Below are 14,053 nucleotides of genomic sequence, written 5' to 3' on the forward strand. Positions count from 1 at the left end.
TGTCAGCGATACACGAGGGTTTGTGTCCCAGAGGCGCAACATACCCCCCAAGTGAGGTGGAGAGCACCTACACAAGAGGACATATACAAACAGAGCCTTTGAAGATTAAGACTGTTTAAGAACATTTGAAATAAAATAAAATACAGTTAAACTTATTTTCAGTGCAGCAAGTGTAAACATTGTATTTGAATTTTTTTAATGCAATTGTATTATTTTAATTTTTATTATTTGTTCTTGTAGCTCAATGGTAGAGCATTGCCCTATGAAGCGCAAGGTTGGGGGTTCGATTCCCCAGGAACACATGATAGATAAAAATTGGTAGCCTGAATGTACTGTAAGCCGCTTTGGATAAAAGTGTCTGCTAAATGCATTAATTTAATTTAATAAAAACATTTAATTGAGTATTAATAATTATATATCGACTCTTGATATCCAGAATTAGTTGTCAAGTAAATTTTTTTAGGTTGAAGGATTAAAATGACTAAAACTTAATAGAGCCTCTGAAAGTGCTTAAAACATCAACAAACTATATGGTTAGTAACTAAACTATGACTAATAAAAACATTCATGTTAATTGTAAAAATGTGACAATAAAATTTTCTAAATATTTTTTTTTCATTAAGTTGCCATTTCTAATTTGAGCTTAGTTCAAGTTGGACAACTACAAAAATTTAAATAAGTACTATAATAGTAGTACATTAATGATACTAAAATAAAACCACAATAAAGAAACATAAGCAATGGTCCCCCCCCCCAGCATCTCACCGAGTCCCAGAACAGAGTCTTGTTGAGCTGAATTTCAAAGTCTTCCTTCAGGAAACTGACATCTCCTCCAGTGTAACCTGCCAGTTCCTAAAAGACCATCAAAATGAAGTAAACAAAGACAGTATTGGATAGACTATTTCTAACAAAGACAACAGTTGATTTAAACAAACCTGGTTGATCTTCAATAAGGCACCTTTCTGGGAAGAATGGTAGAATTGCGTGTGTCGATGACCATTGTGTGCTATGAGGAAAATATCATATATTTAAAATCAGATCTCAATGACTGTAATAACAAGTTTCAGAGAAGAAACATACGGAAAGTGAGGACTTCAGGGAATGGCCACTCTCCTCCCTAACAGCGAAGGAAGCCGTACGGGCCAAACAGCCCAGCTCTCTCCACACGCCCTCCCACTTCAAAGTGTGATTTGTCCTCCAGATGGGGAACTGGTGATTATAGACCAAACAATCGATAAATAAATTAGATAATATCTTATACATATAGCAAAACTTTTGACGTTATGGGCCAAATTTACTAAACAGGAAAGTAGCACCAGAGCGCAATTCCAAAACAACGACGATGGGCGTTAAATATCTGTGGGGATTTTATGACCAAATTAAAGAAAATAGATGCATCTCATTTACATATCGACCAACGCAATATACTAAGCGCAGCGCAAAAAAGCAGAGCTGATGCTCATCTGGTGCAGATGATCTACTTACGACACAGGTGCAAATTAGTAATAAGACATGCTTTTTTGGGAGGTAAATAATGTCGCAAATACCAGTAATTTCACAAGCGCAAACTTTAGTAAATCACATTGCGCGATTCTTTTTAATATTCTCCTTACTTAAATTTAGCGTCTGAAGGGAAACTCCTACAAATGCCTATCAATAAGTTCAGGCTCAACAATAACCCACACCTTTTCAGAGCTAATTCTTCACTGCGCGTCTTTAGTAAATCGTGACAGTACTGTTTTAATGCCAAAAGATGGTTTGTGCGGACACAAGCTGTTAGTAAATCTGTCCATATCTACTAAAACTAAGTTATTTATTACATAATGTCTGCCTTGTTAAAGAGAAAATAAATGTAAAAATAAATAAAATGAGAGCCAATAATAAAATAAAATATATTAAATAATTAGAATTTTAATGAAGTAAAATAAATCCTTTACGCTGAACTCTGTGGAGACCCCTCGGTCCGTTTCTCTGAGGGAGCTCCATGGGAACTGGCCCGTGACTTTATACAAGTTAATGGAGAAGCTGAAAGAGTGAGTGAATGAGTGTCAACAGCAAACCTGGGAAAACCGGTTCACAACATTCACAAACAACCACTGAAACATGAATACTATTAATCTAGTAATCACAGCTATACTGATTTTTACACATCAAAGTGTCATTTTTAAATAGAAATCTTCACCACCAGGCCAAGAAACATACTTGCGCTCAAAATGTCCAGGCTGTGGCTTGAAGAATGACAAGCCATATGAGGTTTCCTTAGTCCCATAAGAGAACTGGAAGGTCAGCTTCTCTGCACGGCCAAAAACATTGGGCAATTTCAAACCCAGGACCTGAAAATGAGAACCAGAACAACACATCTGTAAATAATTTTGGTTTCTCAATGTAAACACAATGCCAAAAGTGACGATGCAGGAGTCAGTAGCTCACCATGCTTCCCTCGTTGTTCCCAACCATGGTGTTGTAACTTCCCGTCATTCTTCTCAGCTCCTTCACCTCGAATTTCACATCTAGTCCATTCGGCAGGGCATCAGCACCTGATGTTTTCAGAGGAATTCAGACTTTCATGAATCACTCTGATTATTGGTTATTTACCACTAGTTGTTTGCTTATTTGTCGTACCTTCAGCAGTGTCAATGACCACTTCCACATGTCTGAATATCCCCAGACGCAAAAGTCTCTGTCTGGCCTCATGGGACTTCTTCATTACCTGAAACATAATTATAGAGTTTATTAGTTTAAATATAGTAAAAATATGTATATATGTAGTATGTTTGTGATACAATTTTAATAGAGTTATCTATCCACAAGCAGCATGATACTCACATCAATCAAGTTTTTGGCACGGAAAACATCTGCAATCTCATATGTTAAAATGTCTTCCTTTGTTCTTCCGAGACCATCGATGTGCACATGCTGTACTACAACCTAAACGATTGACATATATGAAAACACCAATGTGCCTGGTACAAGACAACATTTATGAACAAGCAATGGGTAGAAAAATCACATTAAACCCATCTCACGTCTTTATTTTCCAGAACTTCCTGTTTCTCTTCATTCTCTGGTTCTCCCAGGTCCATGTCATCTGCTTGAACCCCCAGCTCAGGTCCTTGCATAGGAAGGGGGTCCAGACTCTGGACAGATATGTAAAAGTCATCGAGTTAGTGTTATTTGATTTATTATTTTATTATATTAAGCATACTCAGAGAACCTGATATAGCTTATTCAATGCGTAAAACTGCAACAGATACTATAAAAGTGTTTACAATTAAGTATTGTATGACAGCACAAACATTAGTTTGTTAATATCCAATGCTATACGAGTGAGCGTTTATATGTATAAATGATTTATTGTCTTATTGACAATTAACGTTAATGTGGAGTAACGTTACTAAACGTCATCCTAAACTCGGCTTGTCATTCAAAGACTCTGTTCAGAGGTCATTCCTTCAGCTTCTCCAACAGCTCTTGAAAAATGCGCTTACCCTGGCATGCACGGTGCCCATGTTTTAAAAAAACTATTTACATTCAAATGTCCCCAATATTATAATAAACACAGTTCAGTTTTAATACGGAACAATCCGCGGTCTGTCTCTGGCACACCTACAACAATCTCCGGGTGGCCGCCATGACACTTAGTAAACCACGCCCATAGGGAATGATGATTGGCGAAGGAGGACAGAGCAACTACGTCATGCTCGTCACTATTTTCCTTAAAAAATATGGAGACAAATTGCAGTTTAAGTTACATTTCATACGAATATACACTCTTTATCCCTCGGTCCTGTCGTTTTAAAAATATATATTTTGTGAGTTTATTCGTTTTTTCAGTAGAAACATTGTGGAAAATCTAGTTGGTTAAGCGTTCCAGGAGGCGGAGCCAACTTCTGATTTGATTGACAGCCAGTTGCCAGACCATATCCATGGGAACAGCAAAGCGTCCTCGACTGGCTGCAGAGGAGTTGTGTTCAAGTTTTTTAACTTGACCAACGACAGTGTAAATACGAATTCAACACAAGAATGCGTCCGAGGTCCGCTGTAGAGAGTTGGGTTAGTATGAAGATACTTTACTATATAATTTCTGAAATGAAAAATTGGCATGTTGAACTAACAAGGAAATAGGATTTCTGAAGGACACTACTGGTCCTTTAAATCTTAAAAAAGAACGTTCTAAACGTTTCAAATATGTTGAAACTTTGTATTTTGGAGACTAACGTTTCAATGTATTAAAATAAATATAAATAGATTATATAATAAAAAAAATAAATAAAAGCTGTTTAACAAAAATGTTATATTGGTTACATTCAGGTGTCATCTTCGGCACAGATGCCTCAAATATCAAGCCATATAGATCTGAGGCCTATTGACAACACAGGCTCGCCATCGTCCCTAGAGCTAAGAGTGCATCTCGGATCTCCTCAGGAGAATTCTCAAGGAGGAACACAATCAAGTCTGGACTCTGGTATGGTCTACGCTGTTTATTTTCTTTGGCAATGGTGGATAAGTAGATATCTTATTTGATTACTTCTTCTTTACAGCTCCTCCGTGCACTCGGTGGCTGATGAGAATCTATCTTTGGTGGACATTGAGAACCTACTCCTGGAGAGAGTCAAGGACAAAAAAGAGGACTTGAAGGCTGCTTTTGAAGCCTTTGACCAGGAAGGCAACAAGCTGTCACCAAAGGAGAGTTCAGGCGCGTAATCGAGGGGGTTCTTGTTCCTCTCACTGAATCTCAGTTTGAGGGTCTGTTGGCAAAGGTGTGTTCATTTAGAATTACAGAGTCGCCCATTCCTTCAGTGCACTAACTGTAATGTTATATTGTGGTACTTCACTCTTAAAAAAAAGAAGGTGCGTCACAATGCCATAGAAGAACCTTTAAAGAAAGAACCTTAACATCTGAAGAAACTTTCTGTTTCACAAAAGGTTATTTGTGGCAAAAAAGTTTATCCAGAAAAGTAAGAAAGAGATGGTTCTTTAAAAAACCTTTGACTGAATGGTTCTTTGTGGAACCAAAAATGGTTCTTCTATGGCATCGCTAAAGAACATTTTAAGTACCTTAATTTTTAAGAGTGTTAAGCTGTGATTTTTTTCACATAGTATATGTTTAATATTTTCACTCATTTCAACTTCGTTAAAATATCTTTATTAGATTGACTTAAGAGAAAATGGAACGATTTCTTACATGGAGTTTCTCAGAAGATACTGCAAAATGTCATCAGCAGTAGGAAGGTAATATATGTTTTTGTGGATGTTTTCTCAATTATTAGATTTCCATCAAATATACACTCCATTTTTAAAGGTTTGCGGTTACTAAGATAAAATAATGATCTTATGCTCACCCACGCTATTTGATCAAACATACTGTAAAATAACAATAATGTGAAAAATTACAACTGTTTTCTATTTCATTATATTAAAAAAAAAGTTGTCCTGTGATGCAAAGCTGAATTTTCAGCAGCCAATACTCCACCGTTACATGTTCCTTAAGAGATCGTTCTAATATCTAACAGACCTCAAAGTTCAGAACAATATGTAATATTTCTTCATAAATACAACATATAATTTCTTAATAGAAACAGGAGTGGAAGCCACAGAAACTTGTCCCTTGGAGACCTACAGTGTCGTCTGAAAGATAAGGTAAAGAGTATAGCATGTTATGGATATTATAGAAATACTTACGTGTTGATGTTATTGTGTAACATCCATGATTCTTATCATTTCAGATTGGAAGCAATTTGAAAAGCATCACCAGGGCTTTTCGGCTGTTTGACTACAACAGCGATGGGCAGATACAGCAACATGAGCTGCGTAAAGTCCTAGAGGGATACTGCTTTCCCATGAGTCAGCTGGAATTCCACAGGTCCCGGTTTTTCAATTTAATGGAAGTCTCCTGAAGTATTATTGTTTTTCCCTGAACGCTATGTTTTTTGTGTTTATGTCTTCTCTTTTAGACTATGGTCACATTACAGCGCAAATAATTCTGACACAATATCTTACAAGGAGTTTCTTGAGAAGCTTGGTGTTGACTGTGAAAACTATAGAACAATTGCACCAGATTCTATACAACTGGGTAAAGTTACATGAAATATATTATGAAATATAAGATAGTCATAAAATAATTATCTGTTATATAGTCTGATTTACACCTGCTTTCAGCACTGAATTGGGACACTGTCAGTCGTGCTACAACAAGACCTAAAAGCAAGACAAGCGTAAGGGCTTTCTCAAGCAAATCCAGGGACAACGTCAACATGGATGAAGTCCAGACCAGGTTTTTGAGCAAAGTGAGTATGACAGAGATCATTTTTTATCTAAAATATATAAGAATTTTCATTAACAAAAAAAAATGTTCTAATGACTTGCAGATAAAGAAGAATTACAGCCTTGTTGAAAAAGCTCTGCAGACATTTGACATCACAGACAGCGGGTTTGTCTCTCAAGAGGATCTCAGATCTGTCCTCAGTAATTTCCTCTTCCCTATGGATGATGATATCTTCAGGGAGTTATTGAACAGGTATGAGATATTAAAATATAGTTTATGTACCTCCCTGAAAGCAATTCTGAAATTCATCTAGTGTTCACTGTCACAGATTTGGAGTGAGCAGCACAGAGTCTGTGCAGTGGAGAATATTTATTGGAATGTTCAAAGACGACATAACTGTACAGTAAGTTAGCCATAATGTTTTTGTTACCCTCCTAGAAATCAATATTGTTTTAACACACTGTTTTGATATACTGATGGATTCTGTGCATGCAGAAATATCTTTGATTATGCATGTATTTTTAATGTCTCAATCAGGAAAGATTCTGTTCCAGTGACTCCAGACACATGTAATGTTGAATCAATTCTACTAAACTTACGTCAACATGTTTTTGATAATCAGCCTCTTCTGACAGAAACCTTTCTGGACTTTGATAAAGTAAGTTCTAAGGCTATATAATAAAAAGTTGTAAATGACGCACTTATTAAACTATTCATGATAATGAGAACTGTTCCTGCAGGACAGAACAGGGTTTATCAGTAGAGATGAACTATGCAGGGCTCTGAGGAGCCTGAACTTCCATCTCAGCGATGAGCAGTTCACCGCTCTTGCCGCATTCTTGGATGTGGAACATAAAGATGCCATAAATTACCAACAATTCCTGGACTTCCTCTATCACCAAAGACCAGTCATGGTATTATTACCTTTGCAGTACTTAAATATCCATGGTTACATATTACCTTAAAAGAGAGAAAAATGAGAGAGGGAGAGAAAAAAGAAATATTACATTAAGTAAATAAGTAACTTTAATATTAGGCCCGTTAAGATTATTTTCCATTGTGACATTATTTTCAGGACAATAAAGCCCATCTGACCCATTCCTCATTACTGCAATATGCAAATTGTGATTGCTGAAAAAGGAAAAAAAATTGAACTCTCATAGATAAAAAAAGGAAAGAAATAAAAAGAACGTTAACCTATAAAAAACCGTTTGTTAATTTATTCCAGGAGACACCAAAGCTCAATAAAAAGGTTTCAGAACAGTTAAACCCATTGCCATCCACAGCAACGACAACAAAGAATGCTGTAAGTTTCTTTTATTTGTACAGTTTTACAGGATTCTATTTTTATTTAGTTTTTTATATTAAGCTGCAGAATTCAATCTTAGAAAATATATCTAAGATTTATAACAAATAAGTCTATGAATCACTTCTCAATCCTAGTTATTTCACACACATGATTTTGCCTCTCTACAGGTGGAACAGATTCTTAAGGAGAAGCTCTCGGAGAACTATGACATGCTGATCGAATCAATCACCAACACAACCCAGAACCAGAGTGACACCATCCCCCCAGAAGACCTTAGGAGACTGATCCGACAACACGGACTGCCTCTGTCTGAGCGCCACTTCAGCAAGTGAGTCTCACTTCTCTGCCCCCGGCCTTACCTCTGGATACTGACTAATTCCCTCTGTTTTCTCTCAAAGGCTTTGTGAACCATTTTTGGAGGGTGGAAATGTGAACTACAAGCTATTTTTGAAGAGCTTGGGTGTTTCAGAGAAGATTGAGGGTCACCTCGGTATCATAGAGAGGTTTGTATGATCAATAATAAGCATGAGAAGTGATGTGTAGCACTCAGATAAATGTTTTTTTGTTTCAATATAGAGAGGAAAAGTCACATGAAGCCTCCGTATTGAACTTAAAAGCACAAGCTGTAAAGGATGTTGTCCTGAGGAAACTCAAGGACAGGCTTCAGAGACGCGGGATGTCGCTTCAGGACTATCTGATGTCCAAAAGGAAAAGCATGACAGTAGCGCTTACTCTGAGAGATTTCTGTAAGGTACGTTATGAGATCAGGTCAGAAAGTCATTCAGTCAGTGTTTTAAGCATTCAGTTCTTTACGTTACTTGATGTCGCTCTTGCTTTTAGATTCTGGAAGACTGTGGTATTTTCCTGGAAGGACCCCAGTTTCAGATGCTCACTGAGTCTCTTGGTTTTAATTTGGGTTCGGTTTCTGTCACTGACTTCGTGGCCAAATATGACGGTTTGATTTTTCTCCACACACAATCTGTTTTCTTAACACAAACATATGGCACAAAACATATTTGGTTGATTTCTCTTCAACACAGAAGTTACAATACCAGAAAAGGGCGGAGATAGACGGACAAAAAATGTACAAACGTCCACTCTTTTGACTGCAGAGGACTGTCTAGCTCAACTTAAAAAGAGGATCATGCAATATCATGGGGTATCAAAGCAAAAAAATGTTTTAATAATTTACTAATTTACTACAAAAAAATGTATAAAATCTATATACATAGTAGGCCACTCTATATTTAGTCCTTCACATGGTATCAACACATAAAGCATTTTTTAAAGGCTCTAAATGCATAAAAACAACACCCACTGCTTCAAACATCTGTACCTCGCTCTTGTTTGCAGGATGCTCTGACCGCTTTCCGTCTCATGGACAAGAACCGAGATGGTGTGGTGAATCAGAATGACTTCAGGGCTCTGTTTGACAGCCTGATGTTTGTAACCAAAGAGAAGGAGTATCGGAGATTTCTCGACCTGTTGGGCCTTACGCCCGGCTGCACACTCAACTACGCCGAGTTCTACAGCAAAGTTCACTCCAGCAGCAAGACGAAATCACATCACCATGATAACACCTCGTAAAAAACACTCCTCTGGAATTAATATTTAGATTTATCTTAGCTGGTTTTGTAACATAATTTGTTTGTATTTTTGTTTGTTTTCAGAGGAGATGGATACCTTGACACTGCATGTGACCAAGTTCATGTATATCTGGCATCCATTGCTCAGAAAAGACCTTCAGAGCTTTCAAAGGTAATCTACATCCAGTCCTGGTTACTTTTTTGACTCTATGTGGCAGTTGTCTTTAACATACACTGACACCTAGTGGCATGGATATAGCATAGTGCATATATATATATATATATATATATATATATATATATATATATATATATATATATATATATATATATATATATATATATATATATATATATATATATATATATATATATATATATATATATATAATGAGGAATTAAACATACTTTTTACATAACTATTGTGTCTGTAGGCCTTTTGTCAGCTGGATGACGATGTTAAACGCATCATGACCAAAAATGGTCTAAAGCAGCTACTTTTTAAATACTACATGCCCATCACACCAGACGAGTTTGAAAAACTCTGGGCCAGGTAAGCAACACTGATATTTCAAGGAGTGTATGTGTTCCTCAGTGCATTTGATAGTTGAACCATAATCAATATTAGCATGATGTTAACTAAAGTATATATCTGGCAAGCATTCAGAGATTTCACAGGTCTGATATCTGCTGGAAATAAAACTAAAAACTATTTTTACACAGATATGATGAAGAGGGGAAGGGCTTTGTCACTCAGACAGAGTTTTTAAGAAAGCTTAAAATCACATCAGATGAAGACAGCCAATCAGACGCTGTACAAGAACAGCTCACTGAGAGGGCGATTTCTGCACCAGACCTTGAAGTTATGATACAAAATCTTAGGTGAAAAATATCTCTGTATCGATTGACAAATGAAAAAGTGGATGAAAATATTCTCATCATACATATAATGGACCTGTCTTTGTTTGAAGGAAGTGGATTGGGAATGACTTTGAGAGTGTGAGTGGAAGCCTCTTGATTCTGGATAAAAACAGAGATGGTCATGTGACCGTGGCAGACCTGCTCTCTCTCCTGCACAGACATGGATTTCGACTTCGAGAACAACAGCTCACACATCTACTGAACCTGTAACTCTCTGTTCCAGACATGTTCATTTACTCAAATGGTGAGTGTTATGAGCTTCTGCATTGTATTTCCTCTTTTCTTTTTGTTTTTCAGCCTTGGCATTGACGGCAGTCTGAAGGAGCTGCCATACCTTGATTTTCTAAAGCATCTCGCTGGACCTCCAGTTTCCAGCGGGTCTGCAGACGAAGCTCCTCAAGATCCCACTGTGGGTTCTCCAGAACCAGTGGAGGATATAGAGGAACTGAGCCCAGAAAAAATAATACAAAGAGTCAAGGAGCTGGTTACTGCCTCCTCGGATACTCTTTACAAGGTACTGACTGTTTATAAAGTACAGTATATTAGTATTGCTATAGAGGTGTTTTAAACTGGAATGTGCTGCAATAACAGAGCTGTGTAAAGTATTTTGTAAACACCACTGTACCAAAAGTGAGAGGTTGTTTTTTTTAAAGAAATTAATACTTTTATTTAGCAAGAAAAACATTCAAAGTCAAACCAACCCCAAACTGCTGCTGCACTTTGTTTTCTAGGCCTTCTCTGCATTTGATAAGACTGGAGATGGTATGATACCACAGACAAAGTTTCGTCAAGTGCTGGACCGTTTCTGTATGCGTCTCTCAGAAGTGCAGTTCAGGAAGTTGATGTCTGAGCTGAGAATAGACGAAGGAGAGGAGGTGATGGTTGACTGGAAGGAATTCCTCCAAGTCTTCAACCTCCACAAACAAGAGGTCAAACGTTTGAGTTTGTACTTATGCACAATATGAGGTTGTCAAAGTTAGTTAGACTGGTCTATAAGTTGCATATGGTGAATGATAAAACACCATTTATTTCTCTAACTCCAGCAGACGGCAGATGAATGGCTGAAGAAAATCCATAAGATGTGCTTTCCCAATCAGCCCCGATCTTTAGTAATCAGTGACATTCTGAGGCGGATACAGGAGGTGGTGTCGGCCCGCATGTACACCATAACAAAGGAAATGGTAGATCTCGACTACGCCAATATAAACACGATCTCCAAAACTGACTTTAAGACCATTTGTGATCGTCACTTCATGAGGCTCACCGTCGAACAGGTAATTTCAAGTACTACCACATGAGCTTCTTTAATAGTTCATTCAAAAGCTTTAAAAACAACCAACTCTTTCAGTTTCAAGCCCTGTGGAAAATGCTACCGGTTAATGGCTTTGGAAATCTGGAGTATCGAGAATTCCTGAAAAAGTTCAGTGGAGAACAGCAAGGCCTGGAAAAGGTTGCTAAATCATTACCAGGTTCAGCAAGAGCAACGCTGGAGAGACCAACATCCCTCAGACGCCCCAAAACAGCACCCTCTGCCTTTCGGCGCTCTGCGGTAGATTTACTTTATTTGCTAATATTGGTATACTTCTTCTTCTCTTTGCGTTGGATGTTACAAGTTCTCTAATGTCTTTTGAATCCCCCCATTCTTGTCCACAGTCATCTGTGTCAGAGCAGCTTCAGAGACCCTCCACTGCGAGCAGAAGGTCCACACCACTGCTCAACTGTGAGGATGTGGAGATGAAGGTACGTTCCAAGATCCAGGACTGTTGGAGGCACATCCAGAGGAGATGCAGGCAGGCCGACCCTGAGAGGACCGGAGAGATAGATCTGGATGTGTTCCTAGGTACATTGTTGAGGCCAGATATCTCTCCATTTAACAGTCACAGCACCTTTCAACTATATAAAAAGTCAAAACTAGGGAATTTTCCAAGCTTTTAAAAGTCATCGAAATAAAATAAAATAAAAATGTCATGGACATGTCTATAGTGAATATCATTTTACAATCTAAAATAGTCTAGCTCTGACTTCACAAACCAAATTGTTCTTTCTAACTGGCTGTTTTCAATGAATCAGTAAAACCAGTAAGGAAATAGCTCACAATGGATCTGAATTTTTATAATTTTTTTATATATAATTATACTTTTCTTAATGAAATAAAAAAGCACATGCACACCATACAAGGTGCGGGTAAGAAGACAGCAAAATTGTGTAGAGAGGACATAGAACCGAACACTTGCAAAATAAGCATCTTTTTTAATTAAAGGTTTCAGTGAAAAGCCTTTGTCACAGTATGATTTCTTAAGGTAAGGAGAGGTATAAGTAGACAATTATTTATAGGTGTAAAAATATAATAATAAATAACAGCATATAAATAATATACATGTACATTTATATTTTTTATAATTGAATTCATAATATATATTTACAATATAAAATATGATGTATAACATTGCATGATATACTGTAATATATAATTATTGTAACATTATTAATGAAAATATTATGCAATTTTCAAAACATGGGAAAAGTCAAAGAATTACTTTGTCTGGATTATATTATTTTAAGAAACTTTATTACCAAATGGGTGTTAATTATAAATATTTTTATATAATAATTTAACATATTTTTTATGTATTTTAATACATGTATTATTGTTTATATATTTTGTTATAATTTATATATAATTCTTAGAATTTTTTTTTTTCTTAATAAATTATTAGCACATGACTGAATTAGGATGATTTTTATATTCTAAATAATATCAAATACAATATAATTCGATATAAAATATATTTTGGAAGTATTTTAATCTCTCTCTCTCTCTCTCTCTCTCTCTCTCTATATATATATATATATATATATATATATATATATATATACATAAATATAAATACATAAAATGTGTAAAATGTAATGTATAATTTTTATAGTTATTGTAAAATAATATAAAAATTAAAAGGAAAATTATGAGAAAAATCATGGAATAACAAAAAAGGTGGAAAGCTAATAAATGTGTATTGCAAATGACAATGGAAACATCTCATAGTACTGTTTTGTGTTTGAGCGTGTGTGTGTGTGTGTGTGTGTGTATGCAGCAATTGTAGTTCCTTACATTTACATTTAATATTTTACGATTGTCACATTGTTGTTTGAAATTGTGTATTTAAATTGATGTTGTGCAGAAATACTCCAGGGCCTCCATATTGAGCTGAGTCCACTTGAGTTTGAGCAGCTGGCTGTCAAATACGACATCAAAAACAGTGGACGTCTCTCTTATCCAGACTTCCTGCGACACTTTGTGCTAATGTTCAGTCCTCAGGTCAACTCTGCATCCCACAGACTCAAACTGCAGCTCCCCAGGACACCAGTGAGTTCACTGCTGCCATTCTAAATAGGCCAGTATTAGTTGATGAATTGTGAATATTCTCACACATTTTCTGACTTTCTCCTTCAGATGAGTCCCGGCCCACTTAGTAGCCAGTGTGTCGAAGCTATGCTGAGAATCTCCAGTCCTATCCAGCTCTTCTGGAGGCAGATGAGGCACAAATTCATCGCCTTTGACAAAGAGCGCACTGGAAAGATCTTTCTTCAGGACTTCAGAAAGGTACAAAGCACTGTTTTATACTTAACACTTCCAGTTCATTTCTTGTATTTAATCCTGCAACATTGTGCATGATTTTTTTTTAAGGTTCTGAGACAATACAGCGTGAATCTGTCAGAGGAGGAATTCTTTCATTTCTCTTCTTTTTTTGACAAGAACCTCACAGGAAGGATTTCATACAATGATTTTCTGCGCATTTTCCTTAAATGAGTGCAGATTCGTCTGTTTATTAGTTTGGAGTGTCATATTGCACTGCTTAAGCAACACTGATGTAACAGTTTTTTAAATAAAATGAAAATAAACTGATTATTCTAATCCTTTATTTGTTGTTCTTATTCATATATCAAGAGAATATGTTTATAATAGGAATTTTA

The 14,053-nt window shown here is 36.4% G+C and overlaps 1 protein-coding gene and 1 pseudogene across 1 annotated transcript; one reads left to right on the plus strand and one right to left on the minus strand.

The window, feature by feature from the left end:
- Nucleotides 1–7: 7 nt before the first annotated feature.
- LOC113095313 (sorting and assembly machinery component 50 homolog A-like) lies at nucleotides 8–3,570 on the minus strand (annotated as a pseudogene).
- Nucleotides 3,571–3,990: 420 nt separating this feature from the next.
- LOC113095314 (EF-hand calcium-binding domain-containing protein 6-like) lies at nucleotides 3,991–13,943 on the plus strand. Its single transcript, XM_026260885.1, is given in 33 exon segments — nucleotides 3,991–4,053; nucleotides 4,312–4,368; nucleotides 4,371–4,465; nucleotides 4,542–4,672; nucleotides 4,675–4,760; nucleotides 5,153–5,232; nucleotides 5,577–5,640; nucleotides 5,727–5,863; nucleotides 5,955–6,073; nucleotides 6,160–6,287; nucleotides 6,369–6,517; nucleotides 6,594–6,668; nucleotides 6,803–6,923; nucleotides 7,006–7,179; nucleotides 7,494–7,571; nucleotides 7,742–7,902; nucleotides 7,973–8,077; nucleotides 8,151–8,325; nucleotides 8,415–8,529; nucleotides 8,615–8,733; nucleotides 8,928–9,157; nucleotides 9,245–9,332; nucleotides 9,595–9,713; nucleotides 9,884–10,042; nucleotides 10,132–10,287; nucleotides 10,379–10,595; nucleotides 10,813–11,010; nucleotides 11,128–11,355; nucleotides 11,430–11,630; nucleotides 11,735–11,921; nucleotides 13,261–13,445; nucleotides 13,533–13,682; nucleotides 13,767–13,943. Coding segments are annotated over 33 exon segments (4,440 nt in total). The 5' UTR covers nucleotides 3,991–4,023; the 3' UTR covers nucleotides 13,890–13,943.
- The last annotated feature ends 110 nt before the right edge of the window (nucleotides 13,944–14,053 follow it).

This window comes from Carassius auratus, unplaced genomic scaffold (assembly GCF_003368295.1).
Source record: "Carassius auratus strain Wakin unplaced genomic scaffold, ASM336829v1 scaf_tig00215689, whole genome shotgun sequence".
Lineage (NCBI taxonomy): Eukaryota > Metazoa > Chordata > Actinopteri > Cypriniformes > Cyprinidae > Carassius > Carassius auratus.